We start from the raw sequence: 14703 nt of genomic DNA, 5'->3' as shown, positions 1-14703 counted from the left end.
GATTTCATGGCCGGCTACTTTCCCACGGTATTGAAATAAGTAGCTTTCCAACCCAGACTATTTTTCAACATTAAGTAACGAAGAAATATCACAGTTTCAATAGAGCGGTTTTGAATTATAGGATAGTTGCAAAAGGGTCTAGGAGGGCTTTCTAGTAGCACAATTGTAATTGTCTTCTTCGAAGGTGTATTAAATAGCCACGCAAAAGTATGCGTTGCCAGTGATGAAGCCCATTTCAAGAAACTCACTGGGATTTCAAGGACCATAGATTACGTGCAAACACTTTGTGATTCAAGAGGTAGAGTTGAGTGTCAGCAGCACTCTGTACCGACCTGCAGACAGCGGCGACACCAGGTGGAAGGACACACACATGGCTCCAGCGCTCTCCCCAAACAGCGTGACCAGCTGAGGGTCGCCGCCGAAGCTGGCGATGTTCCTCTGCACCCAGGTCAGCGCCAGCTGCTGGTCCTTGTTGCCTGCGTTACCGGGAACCACCTCGTCACCCGTACTCAGGAAACCTGTAAAACACACACTGTTCCTATTTCTTACTTAATAAAACACTATGAACGACCTAAAGAGAAAATAAATTAAATCATTTTTCATTGCTTCAGAACTTTGTTTCCTCCGTATAAAAAACAAAAGCAAATTATCGAATGTACAAGTATGGTGGAACATTCATCCAGAATGGCAGGCAGGTTCCCAAGCCTGGGTAAGTTTCGCCTCCCTGCTACTAGCAATTAATTCATGTTTTGGAAATCTTAAGGGAAGTATCAATGCCTTATCCTCATAATGTTAAATTTAACATATAGTATCCATTTTTCTCAGGAATTACATAAGATAATAAAACGTAACTTATCCAGGATATTCAGTCACACCTTATACATTCACTGATCTACTATCAAGTATCTATCGTAGTTAGCAATCAAGATACAAATTTTTTTAAAGAAAGTTTTTAAAAAATATCAAGTTTTTCAAAAAAAATGTTTTTATGATCAAGCTACGAGTGCCGTCTCTACCTTTGTAGATCCGCTGACAATAAAAATTAAAAATTTCGGAGCAAGTCAGTTTCTGAGATAAGGGGAAGCGTTTGCAAAAATAGTAGTTTTTCAGAAATCTCATTTGGAAGTTAAGTAAATCAAAATGATTAGACCATCTAAAACTGTCCAGTTCCCTAATATTTAACATCCTGAGGGTCAGCTGGATGCAGTCTCTTTTTTCCGTCTTAGGGATCTTGCTGCTTCTATGGAATTTTTTCTCATAATTTCTGCCTTGGAGACCCACTGTCTGTCCAGTTCTTGTAGGACTGCTTACTGCTTCTGTATTAGGGTCAAACGTAGATCCAAATTGCTTAAGAATACTTATTCTGCCTGCATTTCCATCAATGAAGTTGATTACAGCATCGCTGCCCACGACATTCCGTGTTTTCAAGCCCACAAATACGTTTTTGGGTACCCTGTTTCATGGAACATTGTTGAAAGGCTCACTTACATTCTGAGGTCTTCATGTGATGCATTTCTTCAGAACATCTACTGATGCTAGAGCTGTATACACTGATGTGACTAAAGTCGTGGCATAGCGATATGTACATATACACATGGCGGTTGTACAGCGTAAACAGGGTAGAATACAGTAGTACACTGGCGGAGCTGTCACTTTTACACCGGTAATCCATGTGAAAAGGTTTCCGACGTGATTATGGACGCACGACGCTAATTAACAGACTTCGAACGCGGAATGGTATCTGGAGCTAGACACATGATACATTCCATTTCGGAAATCGTTATGGACTTCAATTCAGGCATTACGTTTCACAACAGACAATGCAATGGCCGACAGTCTTCACTTAACGACCGAGAGCAGCGGTGTTTGCATAGAGTTATCAGTACTAACAGACAACCAACTCTCCGTAAAATAACATCATAAATCTATTTGAGAAGTACGACGAACGTATCCATGACAGTGCGGCGAAATTTGGCGTTAATGGGATATGACAGCAGTCGACAGACGCGACTGCCTTTACTAAGAACACGACATCACCAACAGCGCCTCTCCTGGGCTCGTGGCCACATCAGTTGGACCCTATACCACTGGAGAACCGTGCCTGGTCAGATGAGTCTCGATTTCAATTGGTAAAGGGGCTCGAGTGCAGTGCAGACCCCAGGAAGGCATGGACCCAAGTTGTGAAGAAGACTCTGGGCAAGCTGGCGGCAGCTCTGTAATGGTGTGGGCTGTGTTTGCATTGAATGGACTGGGTCCTCTGGTGCAACAGAACCGATCATTGACTGGAAATGAGTATGTTCCCAATCAACGATGGAATTTTTGTTGGGGTAATACACTATGTCACCAGGCCACAGATTTTTGGGATTGGTTTGAAGAACATTCTGGACAGTTTGAGAGAATGATGTAGCCATCCTCGATCGCCCGACATGAATCCCACCGAACTTTTGAGGGACGTAAACGAGAGGTCAGTTCGTGCACAAAATCCTGCACGGGCAAAATTATGGACAAATATAGAGGCACTATGGATCAGTATTTCTGCAGGAAACTTCTAGCGATTTGTTTAGTCCATGCGACGTCGGGTTGGTGCACAACGATAAGTTTATGTAGTTGGGTATCCATTCTTTTCTGTACAAGACTACCTCTTGCGACGTTATATCATCACAGGTGTATGCTGTCAGTTGCTACTCTGAATGAACTGGACTCACTGTAACCAATGAATTTGGCATAGGGAAAACCAAGTTGATCTTCAAAGTGCTGGTAGATCTTCACAGCTGAGGCACTTTCCTTTCCTCCACAGGATTCCTCATATGGTTTCTGATAGATGGGCTCATGTAGTTGTTTCTTTTCATTATAAGTACCCACATTTGTGCATCCACGGCAATGTTCTGATAATACCTGAAAGTAAAAAACCTTTCCTGTACCAAGACTTACAGTAGATGCGCAAGAAATTTTAGACTGATAGCCCCTTTTCTACCATGACCCATCAAATACTATGTAAATGTCGTTGTTACCATGATTTCCTTTAACTGCTTCCACTGCTCCAAATTGCATTGACTCTTCTGCAATTATTTTTATTATTTTCCCGAAAGCATCTTGGAACATTAGTAGATTCATAAGAGCACACAAAATTTTTCATCTCACGCCATAGTAAATCTGACGTCCATCCAAAAATGGTTATTGCTTTTACATTTTCAGGAGTCCATAATCCTTTATTACTCCAACAATTCGAACAAGACACTTCCAAAGTAAGAAATAACAATTTCTTTCGAACACGTTTCAGCAATAATTGTATCTCTCCACCACCCAATTATAGCATGCAGTTTGATTACACATTGTTTTTATTACACTTAAACGTAATATGAAACTGATATCACTGGCACCAATTTCACTGTGCACTTCATTATTGTTCACAAACTTCTTCTTGGAATCACTTAGTGTTTCTCGCCATCATTCTCTGGGTGTAAACTTCCAGCAGGACATGTTCCGTGGAATCTATTTACCTTATTTCTTCTCTTCATAATTATTCCTTTTGGTGAAGTAATTTTAAAGAGAGAAACATCAGCAACAAGTCCAAATATACGCAACGATAGGTGTGATATGCCCCACAAAATGTGGATGATACATTGTACCACAAACAGGAAGTGACATAACAGCAACCAATGTAGCCAACTTATGCAGCAGAATGTTTACTATAAATCACGGTCTTCTAGAGAAGAGGGTATTCGAGACACCTTGCAATAACTGAGCAAGTGGTTATGGAACCTGTAGAAATAAACTAGTAACGTAGCAAGTTATTACGAAACAACATTCGATGCAGTAAGGCACGCAGCCGTGTAGCAGTCACTTCAGGATGGGTAAGTTTATTCTTTGCTCTGACTCACAGCGCAGCTGTCGTTACCAGCAGTGAGAACGGACTCAAGTAACATTCAGTCAGTACGCAAATTCATACCCTCTACGAATCTAAATAAACCACAGTTACTATAATCCGATTTTGTTCAAACTTGGTACACTATCTTTTGTTATTAACGAAAGAATCCTGTCAAAATTTCAGATTTTTATCTATTATAGCTACAGAGACTGAGGAAAATACCTAAATGTACTAAAACCGACACTTATATTTTAAAACTCAGTTAAAAATAAGAACAGATTGCTTTTCATTATCAATAGAAGCTACAACAAAATTTTCAGAGTATAAAATTACATAATTAGAATTTTCTTTCTTGCGTTATGTAGTATAAAAATCATTCAGAATTATTATGTGCTTATAATTTTGTTGTGTGAATACATGGGAATGAATGAGAGAGTGTATGTGGGACGTACATTAGAACTTAATGTTATTTTATGTAAAACCTTGTAAAATTGAACCGGTGGAAAGTTGTGTTGCAACTACGATGCTGATGACATATGTCAATTTTCTAAGAGAGCAGCCAGAATAAAAGTCTGAAGCGGAATCAGTTTCTATATTAATTTAAAGAACATTTTGCATTTCGTTCTATTTCATTAAGTAATATAATAGAAATTGAAATTGTAATGACATAAATGACTATCTGATTACTGGTTGGCTAAGGCAAGTTTTTCCACGAGAATGATCTGCAAGGATCATTCTGATTGGTCATTCAGATCAATAGCCAATCAGAATTAAGCGGTTCCCACACGCAATTACGTAGAGAGGAGAGGAGCATCGAGAGAGTCACTCACTAACCTGCTTCCGTGTAACACCATGCTAGATGTCTCTGTGAAAAGAGTATGTAAATTAAATAACTAGAGAGTACATTGTGTTTATAATATGTCGTGACTTATACGGCTTAAGTTACGAACATTTTCATAACAAAATATCTCTCATTGGTTTTTTTATCTTTAGAAGGCTTTTGATTGTTTTGATCATGTTACTCTCCAAGATAAACTCATGTTTTATGAAATTGATGGTTTTAATCACACTCAACAAACATAATGCAAAAGGTTGCCCTGAATATTTCAAAAAATGATGGAAGGGTAGAAAATTTTAGTCATTAAGGAGGAAACACAAAGGGAGTTCCACAGGATTTAGTTTTGGGTCCACTTCTATTCCTTATATTTGTGAATGACCTTCCATTTAACAACCAACTTGGTACTTTTTGCAGATGATACATTACAATAAATCGCATTAGAGAGAAATCAATGTACGAGATTCTCATAGTAAATGATATTTTCTGAACAATTATAAACTGGTTCTCAGAAAATGGATTCTTCCTAAATTCTGAACAAAACACACTATATTCGGATAGTAGAAGGGTACATTACTGGCTCATACTTTCAGGAAATACTTCCTATCACTTAAATTAAAATTTGGTGTTGGAATATTTCTCTTTTGAAGAAAAGGTTTCCTTGCTATTGCGAGTGTGCATTTTATATCCTGTTTATTTCAACTGTCGTTAGAGAGTTTGCTACCCCAATATCAATACTCACTATTTTTATTGTTCCATTGTCTAATCTAATTCTATCTGTTTCACCTGACTGAATTCAACTACATTCATTACTCCTGTTTTGCCTTTGTACATAACCATCTTTTAGCTTCTTTTGACGACAACGGTTGAGAGGTGGCATGAGCCCCCTCTCATATATCTTACTCTGAGTAACTCGATTTTCCTCTCTAATTGCATGCCGTGAAAAGTTGCTATTCCTTGACACACGGACTTCCCACGCAGCATCTCTCGTCACCTGGTTGGTCTGGTGACAGGCGGGCTCTGCTGATCTTGAAAGGGTTGAGTCGACGGGTGTGAGGAAGTCGAGTGGATACTTTCCTGACGCCAACATTGTCATAAGAGTGGGAGCGACTCGCCCACAGAGGCCTGAAGGAGCGGCTGGGCTAGAGATTCCGTTACTTCACAGAAACGTAGTGAAAACACTTTTGGCAGGCTACCAGCGAGGCATGGGAATGACTTGTGTTCCCAGGCGGTCTTGGCGGGCAAATTCCCGCGTTTTCTGCAAAATTGTAACTGTGATTGGCTTGCTCAGGGCATAGCTCCGTGACGTAGCAAAATCGGCGCAGAAATTGGCGCCAAGAATCTCCATTGGTGGAGTGGTAGTGCTTCGGCAATAGAGTGGAAGTTTCCGCCAGTTTTCGAGTTGCTGATTGGAACGTTTAACCACGCCAATGTCGTGGGAGCGGGAATATTCTGTGTTCGGCTTGTACGGGTGCTCTTGAGAGAGTCGTCTCTCGCCTTTCGGTCGGGCTAGTTTACAAGAATGAGCTCTCGCTGCTCTGGACAGCCTGCCTTCTGTTGGCTGTCTAATATACTTTCATTTTTAATTGTAACTGTTTCACGAAGTTGCTGAAGTTTCAACCTCAACGTAACTTTCCGAGTACAGTTGGCAATTGAGCGTTCTGCATACAGGCGGCCTATGTTGTCCATCTTGAGCAGTTTTGGCTAAGGTTGACTGTATCGAAGTTACTGTGTGACTTTGCTTGTTAAAATCAATCACTGTACCGTACCATCAGTGGTTGTGTGGCGAACCTTCTTCGTCTCCCATTGGTGCATGACTGTATCGAAGTTACTGTGTGACTTTGCTTGTTAAAATCAATCACTGTACCGTACCATCAGTGGTTGTGTGGCGAACCTTCTTCGTCTCCCTCAGAGGCGCATTTGTATTGATAGGAAGTCGTCTGGAACAACCAGACCAGGATAATTTGTTTCGGGCTATACTCACGACGGGATGTCGAAGCAACCAGCCATCGCTTCCGGTACGCCAGATCGTGTTCTTGCAGTTAAGAAGACAGATTGGTAATGTATGTCCGCAGCACCGGCAGATTAGGGAATTTTCTCTGTGATAATCAGAGCTCAGCAGAGTGCGCCTGTTCCCATCTATTCTTACGTGGTTCTGTCTTGGATGTTCATTGCCTGAGTTCTCAGTACTGTAGCAGCAATTAATGTTGGGTTGGCTGGGTGTTTCTCTTCAGATTTGAGTTGCAAGTAATTGGCTCCTCATACCACTTGGTCATAAATGTCACAATCTAGTTTATGGACAACCTCACCTTCACAGCATTTATTTGAGTATCCAATTTGATGTATTGTAAATGTTTCATGTGTTTGTTTATTATTTTGAGTTTAGTCATAATAAATCAAATTGTTATTTTGGACAGAACTTTCATTCTGTTAATCAGTAGAGCAACCCTTTCATTTCTCACTACATTAATGAAACTTTCCTTTATCTATTTCATTTATATCAAATTAAATTATTGCAGGTGCCAAACTTTTTTCTACTCCACTTGCAGCGTCGATTACAGTCAGTTCGCGTTTCTTCTTAATCCCTGTGCAACAGCAAAAGTCGGAGTTAGAAAAGGGGGGGCTTAGCGCATCATTTCCATATGAAGATTCTAGAAGAATTTAGTGTTACATACACTGCTAGCCCCGGCACCTCGCACGGTTATTCCTTTCAATTAATCTTTCAAAGGTTCTGCCACCTCTGCCGAAATTACAACGTCATTGGGAAACCATAAATTATTATTTCAGATCCGTGAACTTAATTTCCCTACAAGATTTTGTACCTAATCTACTTTCTTGCTTGACCAATGCACACGCTGAATAACATAGGCTCACTCCTCAGTCACTGCCTCATTTTCATGAACTTCGATTTTTATGACTGGAGTTTTGCTCCATACAAGTCGTACATAACTTTTCGCTATCTTTGTTTATCCCTTATAACTTAACATTTCCAAGGAGTACGTTTCAGTCAACATTATCAAAAGGTTTTCTAAATCTACAATTACCATAAATGTAAATTTATCTTTCATGAAACTATCTTCTAAGAGCAGTCATAGGGTCACTATTGCCTCTCATGTTCTTACATTTCTCCGGAATTGGAACTGAAGATGCGGCACGCTAAAATAATATATACACATGTCGATAAAAATGCTTCTACTTAAAATCAAAGATATGAAACCAGTAAGCCCGCCGGTGTGACCGAGCGGTTCTAGGCGCTTCAGTCTGGAACCGCGCGACCGCTACAGTCACAGGTTCAAATCCTGCCTCGGGCATGGACGTGTGTGATGTGTGTGATGTCCTTAGGTTAGTTAGGTTTAAGTAGTTCTAAGTTCTGGGGGACTGATGACCTCAGAAGTTAAGTCCCATAGTGCTCAGAGCAATGAAACCTGTTGATTAGTTTTTTCTGATACGTCCATTGATGTCAGTGGCAAATTAGATAGGAAAATACGTAGACAGAAGAGCAGACGAGATTCATCAGTGCTTTTATTAAACCCCATAAGGATTTTATAATAGAGCTTCTGATGTTCCTGAAACCGAAAGCTTGCTATCAGCATCCTTTACGACGTCTGGCATGGACAGATAGACATGGGCTTTTAATGCGACGAACCATTTAAAACCTGAGAAGTATACAGCGAATAATAGACACGTCCTGGAGCTACTAGGACAAAAGCTTAGAAAGCAAGAGGATGACATTAGAAAACGTTTAACATGGATAAAGGGATAAGTGTGAAGAACGTAGCTCAAGCTAGTATCTATACCTGGGTCAAATAACCAAGTGGTACAATGCAGTTTTTTTACAGGGTAGTTGCTATGAATAACCAATCAGAGAATGAGCGGTGTCACGCCTTCTGTTCTGTTCACTTTTGTTACATCGCTTTGGTATCTCCTCAGATACCACAGTCAGTTGCAGACGATGCTTGATACCGATAACATAACTATTGTGATTTGTTTTCGTTCCTTTATTGTGTTTCCGTGTGGCATGTTTGTTTTACATGGATGAACATCCTAAACTAGTGACGATAGTGCACAGGATAGGTGATATGACCGCTGCCACCGTATTAAGCAATCGAATACTACACGTTATCGGGCAGAGCATGAACGTATCCAGAAAGGAAACACCCAGCTGTAGCTGCCTGCGACATATTGTACATGCAGACGAACATCAACAGACAACGTCGCACTGTTCCTCCCATGTTCGACTGTCAAACACCTTGTAATTTTGATTAGGGTGTAGAAGAGGTTTTCTGCTACTAGTGGATGTCAGATGGCTAATAGAGATTATGTAGTGTTGGATTTGAATGGAATGTGTGTTACGTAGACGTGGTGCTCAATTTAACAATTATTTTATTTAGCATCACAGTTTTATTTATCAAAATGGAAAATCACTTAGCATAAAACAACTATATATTTTGTACCCTGAGAGAACTTCAAGTAGGGCGAAAATAATCACAGCATAATAATCATTTTAAGAAAGCAGAACAAAGTTAACACAGAACAATCTCAATCTTTCCTCACACTGGACAACTGGCTAACATCATAACAATTTAAAATGCATCACAAAGTTAATAATTCCAGTAGAAGCAGCAGTAAACACCTGTTACCCAGTTCAGTCATCCATCATAAGAACTTAGAGCCGTTTTTGCGAATAGTGTAAACCACTTGGGATTTATGAGTGTAGTTCTTTCCGAATTAACTGACTCTTTCGTTTGGATAAGTGGCTGTGCATTGTATGACACTGGAGCCCTCACTCATGTCTTCCACATCTGTGGATTTTGTGTTTTAACCAATATCGTGAAAATTATGACGTACATCACTATGTACGGACGTAGATCGACGAGCAGCAAGACGAGTCTAACCCTGGCCACCAGCCTTCCCGGATTTAAACTCACTCAAGAATCCATCTCGATCCGTCTGTTTGCAGCATGCGTCCTCAACCAAGAAACTTAGCGTAGCTGGCCATGGTACTAGAGTTTGCATGGCTCCACATCCCTATTGATACCTTCCTAAACGTCATTGGCTCTCTTCTTGCTGGTCTCGCAGCAGCCGCGTGAGATTAGCCGAGCGGTTTAAGGCGCTGCAGTCATGGATTGATGGTCACGAAGTCAATGAATTTAAGGAATTCTGCTACCTAGGCAGTAAAATAACAAATGACGGACGGAGCAAGCAGGATATCAAAACCAGACTTGCTATGGCAAAAAAGGCATTTCTGGCCAAGAGAAGTCTACTAATGTCAAATATCGGCCTTAATTTGAGGAAGAAATTTCTGAGGATGTACGTCTGGAGTACAGCATTGTATGGTAGTGAAACATGGACTTTGGGAAAACTGGAACAGAAGAGAATCGAAGCATTTGAGATGTGGTGCTATAGACGAATGTTGAAAATTAGGTGGACTGATAAGGTAAGGAATGAGGAGGTTCTACGCAGAATCGGAATGTGGAAAATGTGGAAAACACTAATAACGAGAAGGGACAGGATGATGGGCCATCTGCTAAGAGATGAGGGAATGACTTCCATGGTACTAGAGGGAGCTGTAGAGGGCAAAAACTGTAGAGGAAGACAGAGGTTGGAATACGTCAAGCAAGTAATTGAGGACGTAGGTTGTAAGTGCTCCTCTGAGATGAAGAGGTTAGCACAGGAAAGGAATTCGTGGCGGGCCGCATTAAACCAGCCAGTAGACTGATGACCAAAAAAAAAAAAAAAAAGAGTCATGGACTGTGCGGCTGATCCTGGCGGAGGTTCAAATCCTCCCTCGGGCATGGGTGTGTGTGTTTGTTCTTAGGATAATTTAGGTTAAGTAGTGTGTAAGCTTAGGGACTGATGACCTTAGCAGTTAAGTCCCATAAGATTTCACACACATTTGAACATTTTGGCTCGCAGCAGTCGGTGCTGCAAAAGTTGGTTATCAGGCTTTTGACAGGTGGTCCCATTCATATGACTGTACAGTGTATTACGCGTCTGTGAACTACTCCCTAAAGACGGGCATGGGTGGCAGCGCAGCTATTTATACAATCTACCGCGATCTGTTACAGACAGTATGGGTATATCGTTAAGAATGAGACAAGTCATTGAAAATGTGACTTACCATCACGATAACAATACGTACCAAAAGCCCCCAGCCGGTAGTTTATGGTGACGAGTATGACACCGTAGGAGACGAGGAAGTCTGGTCCGTACTCGCGGGAAGAGCCCCCACCGCGTACATACCCTCCGCCGTGTACCCAGAACATGACGGGCAGTTTGACGCCCTCTTCTGGAACTCCAGGCACGTACACGTTCAGGTAGAGGCAGTCCTCTGAGCCGCTGCCGTCCTCTTGAATGCAGTCGCTGCCGTACTGGGTGGCGTTCCGCACTCCATCCCAGCCTGCTGCTGGCTGCGGGGCCTGCGACAGTTACAGGTATTGAGGAAGAACATTTATGAAGTCAATTTAAAACAAGACTTAGGTCATCGAAGGAAATCATTGTTATCGAATGGCTATGAAACAAACTCAGTAGTCAGAAACGAAAAATAGCTGCAGCTAAGGATAACAGAGAGGATGCAACACCATGACAGCTGGTGATTCCGCCATACACAAAGAGCGCTATCAGTCACACTCGAAAGATCCTCCAGCGTAATAGTATAACTACATTTTGTTGGCATATACAGTAAGGAGCAGCCGCCAACTGAAAAAAAAAATTCAGTAACCAAGATCGCTAAAGAAACATTTTACTGGATGACCACTTTCTACAGAGTTATCCGTCACTATAGGACGAACATGAGGATGAACAGAAACTGATAAAAAAGTATTTTAGGGGCATTATATTACTACTCGATTAATTGTTTTATGACACAACCTATGGAGCTATAACATTGAGGCGTGCACGGCTCATGTTCATGCCCTTTATTGTTTGTCATCTTCTATTACGGTACTGCCGCCTCGTTTTCTTATTCCATTTACTGGCGTCACTAACTTCCTGCCTTACTTGCCCGTGAGCGGCAGAAGCAGCGCGTATCGATAAGTGGACTGTTGTACCATCTCCGCAGCGACCGATAGTATTTCCGGGTCGTCGTGTGTCTGACAGTCAGTTGGAGACGGACCAGCAGTGAAGACGGGGACGGAGCGCCGGTGAGTCGCGGAAGCCAGTGCTCGCCGACCGCTGCCTACACACGTGATCTGTCCGATAGATGGAGATTGGAGCGGGACGACCGTTGGTTTGTCGTTCGGTTGGTCGTCTCTTCGGCCGACGTGTATTTGGTCCTTTCACCGTTTCTGGACCCGGGCAGTCGGTCGGTTGGCGTGAAGCAGCAAGTAAGTCTCCATCGCACGTGCCGGGGCCGCTGGCGGTGTCACGCGCGGTTGAGTGTGAGGGGCTGCTTGTGAGTGCTACGAAGTTCGTCGCCCACCGATCTTGGACATGAAAGTTGAGTCCTCACGTAACCTACTATCGAGCCTCAACGGTTTGCATTTTTTCGTTTGATCCTGGTTGTCGCCTTTGGCACATTCCCGCGAGCAACAACGTGTGTGTATTCAAATCGGCTAAGATTCGAGCCATCTTCCTATGGAGTTTAACTTAATTTATTTCCTGTTATTGAAGTTGCGCAGCGGTATCTTCTGCCTTGTGGCTGTTGACGTTCCAGTTACCTGCCCAGGTCGTTGACGTAATTTTAGGCAGTGTATTTTCCTCATCGTGTTGTTGCTGTCCAGTGCGGCGTGTAGTTCGACAGCTCAGGTGTTGTTGGTTGTTGTGGGCGCTAATATTCTGTGTGTCGTTGTATTGAAATCTTATGGTCGTTTTACTGGTTGAGTGGTTGGAATTGATTTTGTTGATCGGTGAGTTGGGTGTCTATCGGTTGGGTTGCCTTCAGATTAAGAAGTCGTTGGACAGGCTACCTGTCTCACCTAAACGGGGGTTAGTGTTACAATCTCAGGCTGACCCCTGGAAACTTCTGAGCGCCTTTCCTTGTGCACTATATAGTAATTTCCCTGTTTGGGTTTTAGTTATTTGGTTGACATGTGGCTCTGAGCCGAGTATCAATAGCTCTTAAATTAATGTTGTTGTCTTGCCCTTATGGCATGAGATTGTTATTATTTTATATGGGGCCTTCAGCCGAATTTTACATGAGATGTTTTAACATAAGCTCTTCTGCCTTTTAAATTGAAACTCTTTTTATAGCCCTTAAGCCATTAAACATATTTTGATGATATGTGGCCTTCAGCCAAGTATTAATATCTCTTAAATTAATGTTCTTGTCTTGCCCTCAAGGCATGAGACTGTTATAGTGGCCTTCAGCCGAATTTTATATGAAATGTTTAAAGATGTGGCCTCCTGCGTTTTAAATTTGAAACTCTTCTTTCTAGGGCTTAAGCCATTAAATTATTTGCTGATGTGCTGACTTCAGCCGAGTTTTAATATTCTTAAGTTAATTTTCTTGTCTTGCCCTTAAGACATAAGATTGTTATGCTTTTGTATGGGGCCTTCAGCCGAATTTTGCATGAAATGCTTTAAGATAAGGCCTTCTGCCTTTCGATTGAAACTCTTCTTATTGCTTAATATGCGTCCTCCAGCCAAGTTCCTTTAAAATTAAAGTGCTGAGGCCTTCACCCTGTTTAGATAGAAGATTTAGAAAATATTTTTGGGTGGAACCTTCAGAAGGACCTTGTATTTCAATTTCTTGCTTAGGCTTGTCTTGGATTTTGAGTGTGTCCTTCAGCCGAAATGGTTCAAATGGCTCTGAGCACTATGGGACTCAACTGCTGAGGTCATTAGTCCCCTAGAACTTAGAACTAGTTAAACCTAACTAACCTAAGGACATCACAAACATCCATGCCCGAGGCAGGATTCGAACCTGCGACCGTAGCGGTCTTGCGGTTCCAGACTGCAGCGCCTTTAACCGCACGGCCACTTCGGCCGCCTTCAGCCGATCTGAAGTTCATTAAAGGAGGTCAATTTAGGTTGTGAGTGTTTTGCATCCTTGTTGTAATATTGTGTGTTGATAAATAAAGTTTTATGTTGAGCGCAACAAACAGCAACTTCTTTTGGCCCCTTTCCACAACCTAATCCGCTCTCTCCTGCTATCCCAGGCATTTCAAACAGTGCTTACGCTTTAAAATATTATAACGCATCGTCCATCAGTACTGCAAGTCGTTTCCCATCGCATATACACTCCCTCTATCAAATCGACAGGACAAATGTCACATTACTTTGCACAGAAGTAAACATAGCTGTATTACGCCGAATACAAGTGTTCATGTTCACCACCAGCTGGCGCCTGATAGGAAAGTGGTGTGAACACAACGATCACTATATACACATGTCCACCAGGTGGCATTGTGGTGGTCTATTGGATTATCATCCGGTGTACATACGTAATTTCATATAACTGTTAATCCTTTATTAAGGACCATTTTACTTACATTAATGTATAGTCCAAATCGTAGAAATAAAGCCAATTTTTCGAACAGCCAGAAAACAAAGACATGCTGCACGAAGATCAACCAGAACGCCTACAGACTGCAGTAGTATACGAGGTTAGGTGCAAGTATACGTAGGGAAGACAGAGCGTGCAGCTGAAGAATGTCTAAAACAGCGGGAGCGACATGTGCGCTCAAATAACCAAGAAGGTCGATCGTAACTGATCGTAGTGAAACGTGTGGTCGAGATACTGACATTTTTCATGTTTGCATTTTAGCGACGATGCAATTTTCCAGTAGAAACGAGAGGTCAGAGAACCCGTCGATATTCGTGAACGCACGAACCCTTTTAATCGTGACATCGTGACATCTTCTTTAGCCTGCTGGTGGTTTGGCTGGCTGTTCTCAGTACTACGAGCACACCACCGGAGAATACAAACACAATCAAGTTGGCACACTTGCGATGTCTTCAAGCAACTGGTACACCGGGTTGTTCTTCAAACAATCACAGCAACGATACTGAATAGACAATCATCTACAGCAACGTTTATAAAAGCGAAAAATGTTACCTT

At 41.8% G+C, this 14703-nt stretch overlaps 1 protein-coding gene across 1 annotated transcript in view; it reads right to left on the bottom strand.

Annotated features, from left to right (window-relative positions):
- Window positions 1–14703, bottom strand: part of LOC126251379 (juvenile hormone esterase-like) — an 89326-nt gene that overhangs the window by 53154 nt on the left and 21469 nt on the right. Inside the window, exons 3-4 of the mRNA XM_049951763.1 lie at window positions 10846–11122; window positions 333–518 (exon numbers count right to left, since the gene is read on the bottom strand). Coding sequence (XP_049807720.1) covers window positions 333–518; window positions 10846–11122 — 463 coding nt within the window. The remainder of the gene's footprint in view (window positions 1–332; window positions 519–10845; window positions 11123–14703) is intronic.

Source organism: Schistocerca nitens, chromosome 4 (genome assembly GCF_023898315.1).
Source record: "Schistocerca nitens isolate TAMUIC-IGC-003100 chromosome 4, iqSchNite1.1, whole genome shotgun sequence".
In the NCBI taxonomy this organism is placed as follows: domain Eukaryota; kingdom Metazoa; phylum Arthropoda; class Insecta; order Orthoptera; family Acrididae; genus Schistocerca; species Schistocerca nitens.
This window is presented reverse-complemented; position numbering and strand designations above follow the sequence as displayed.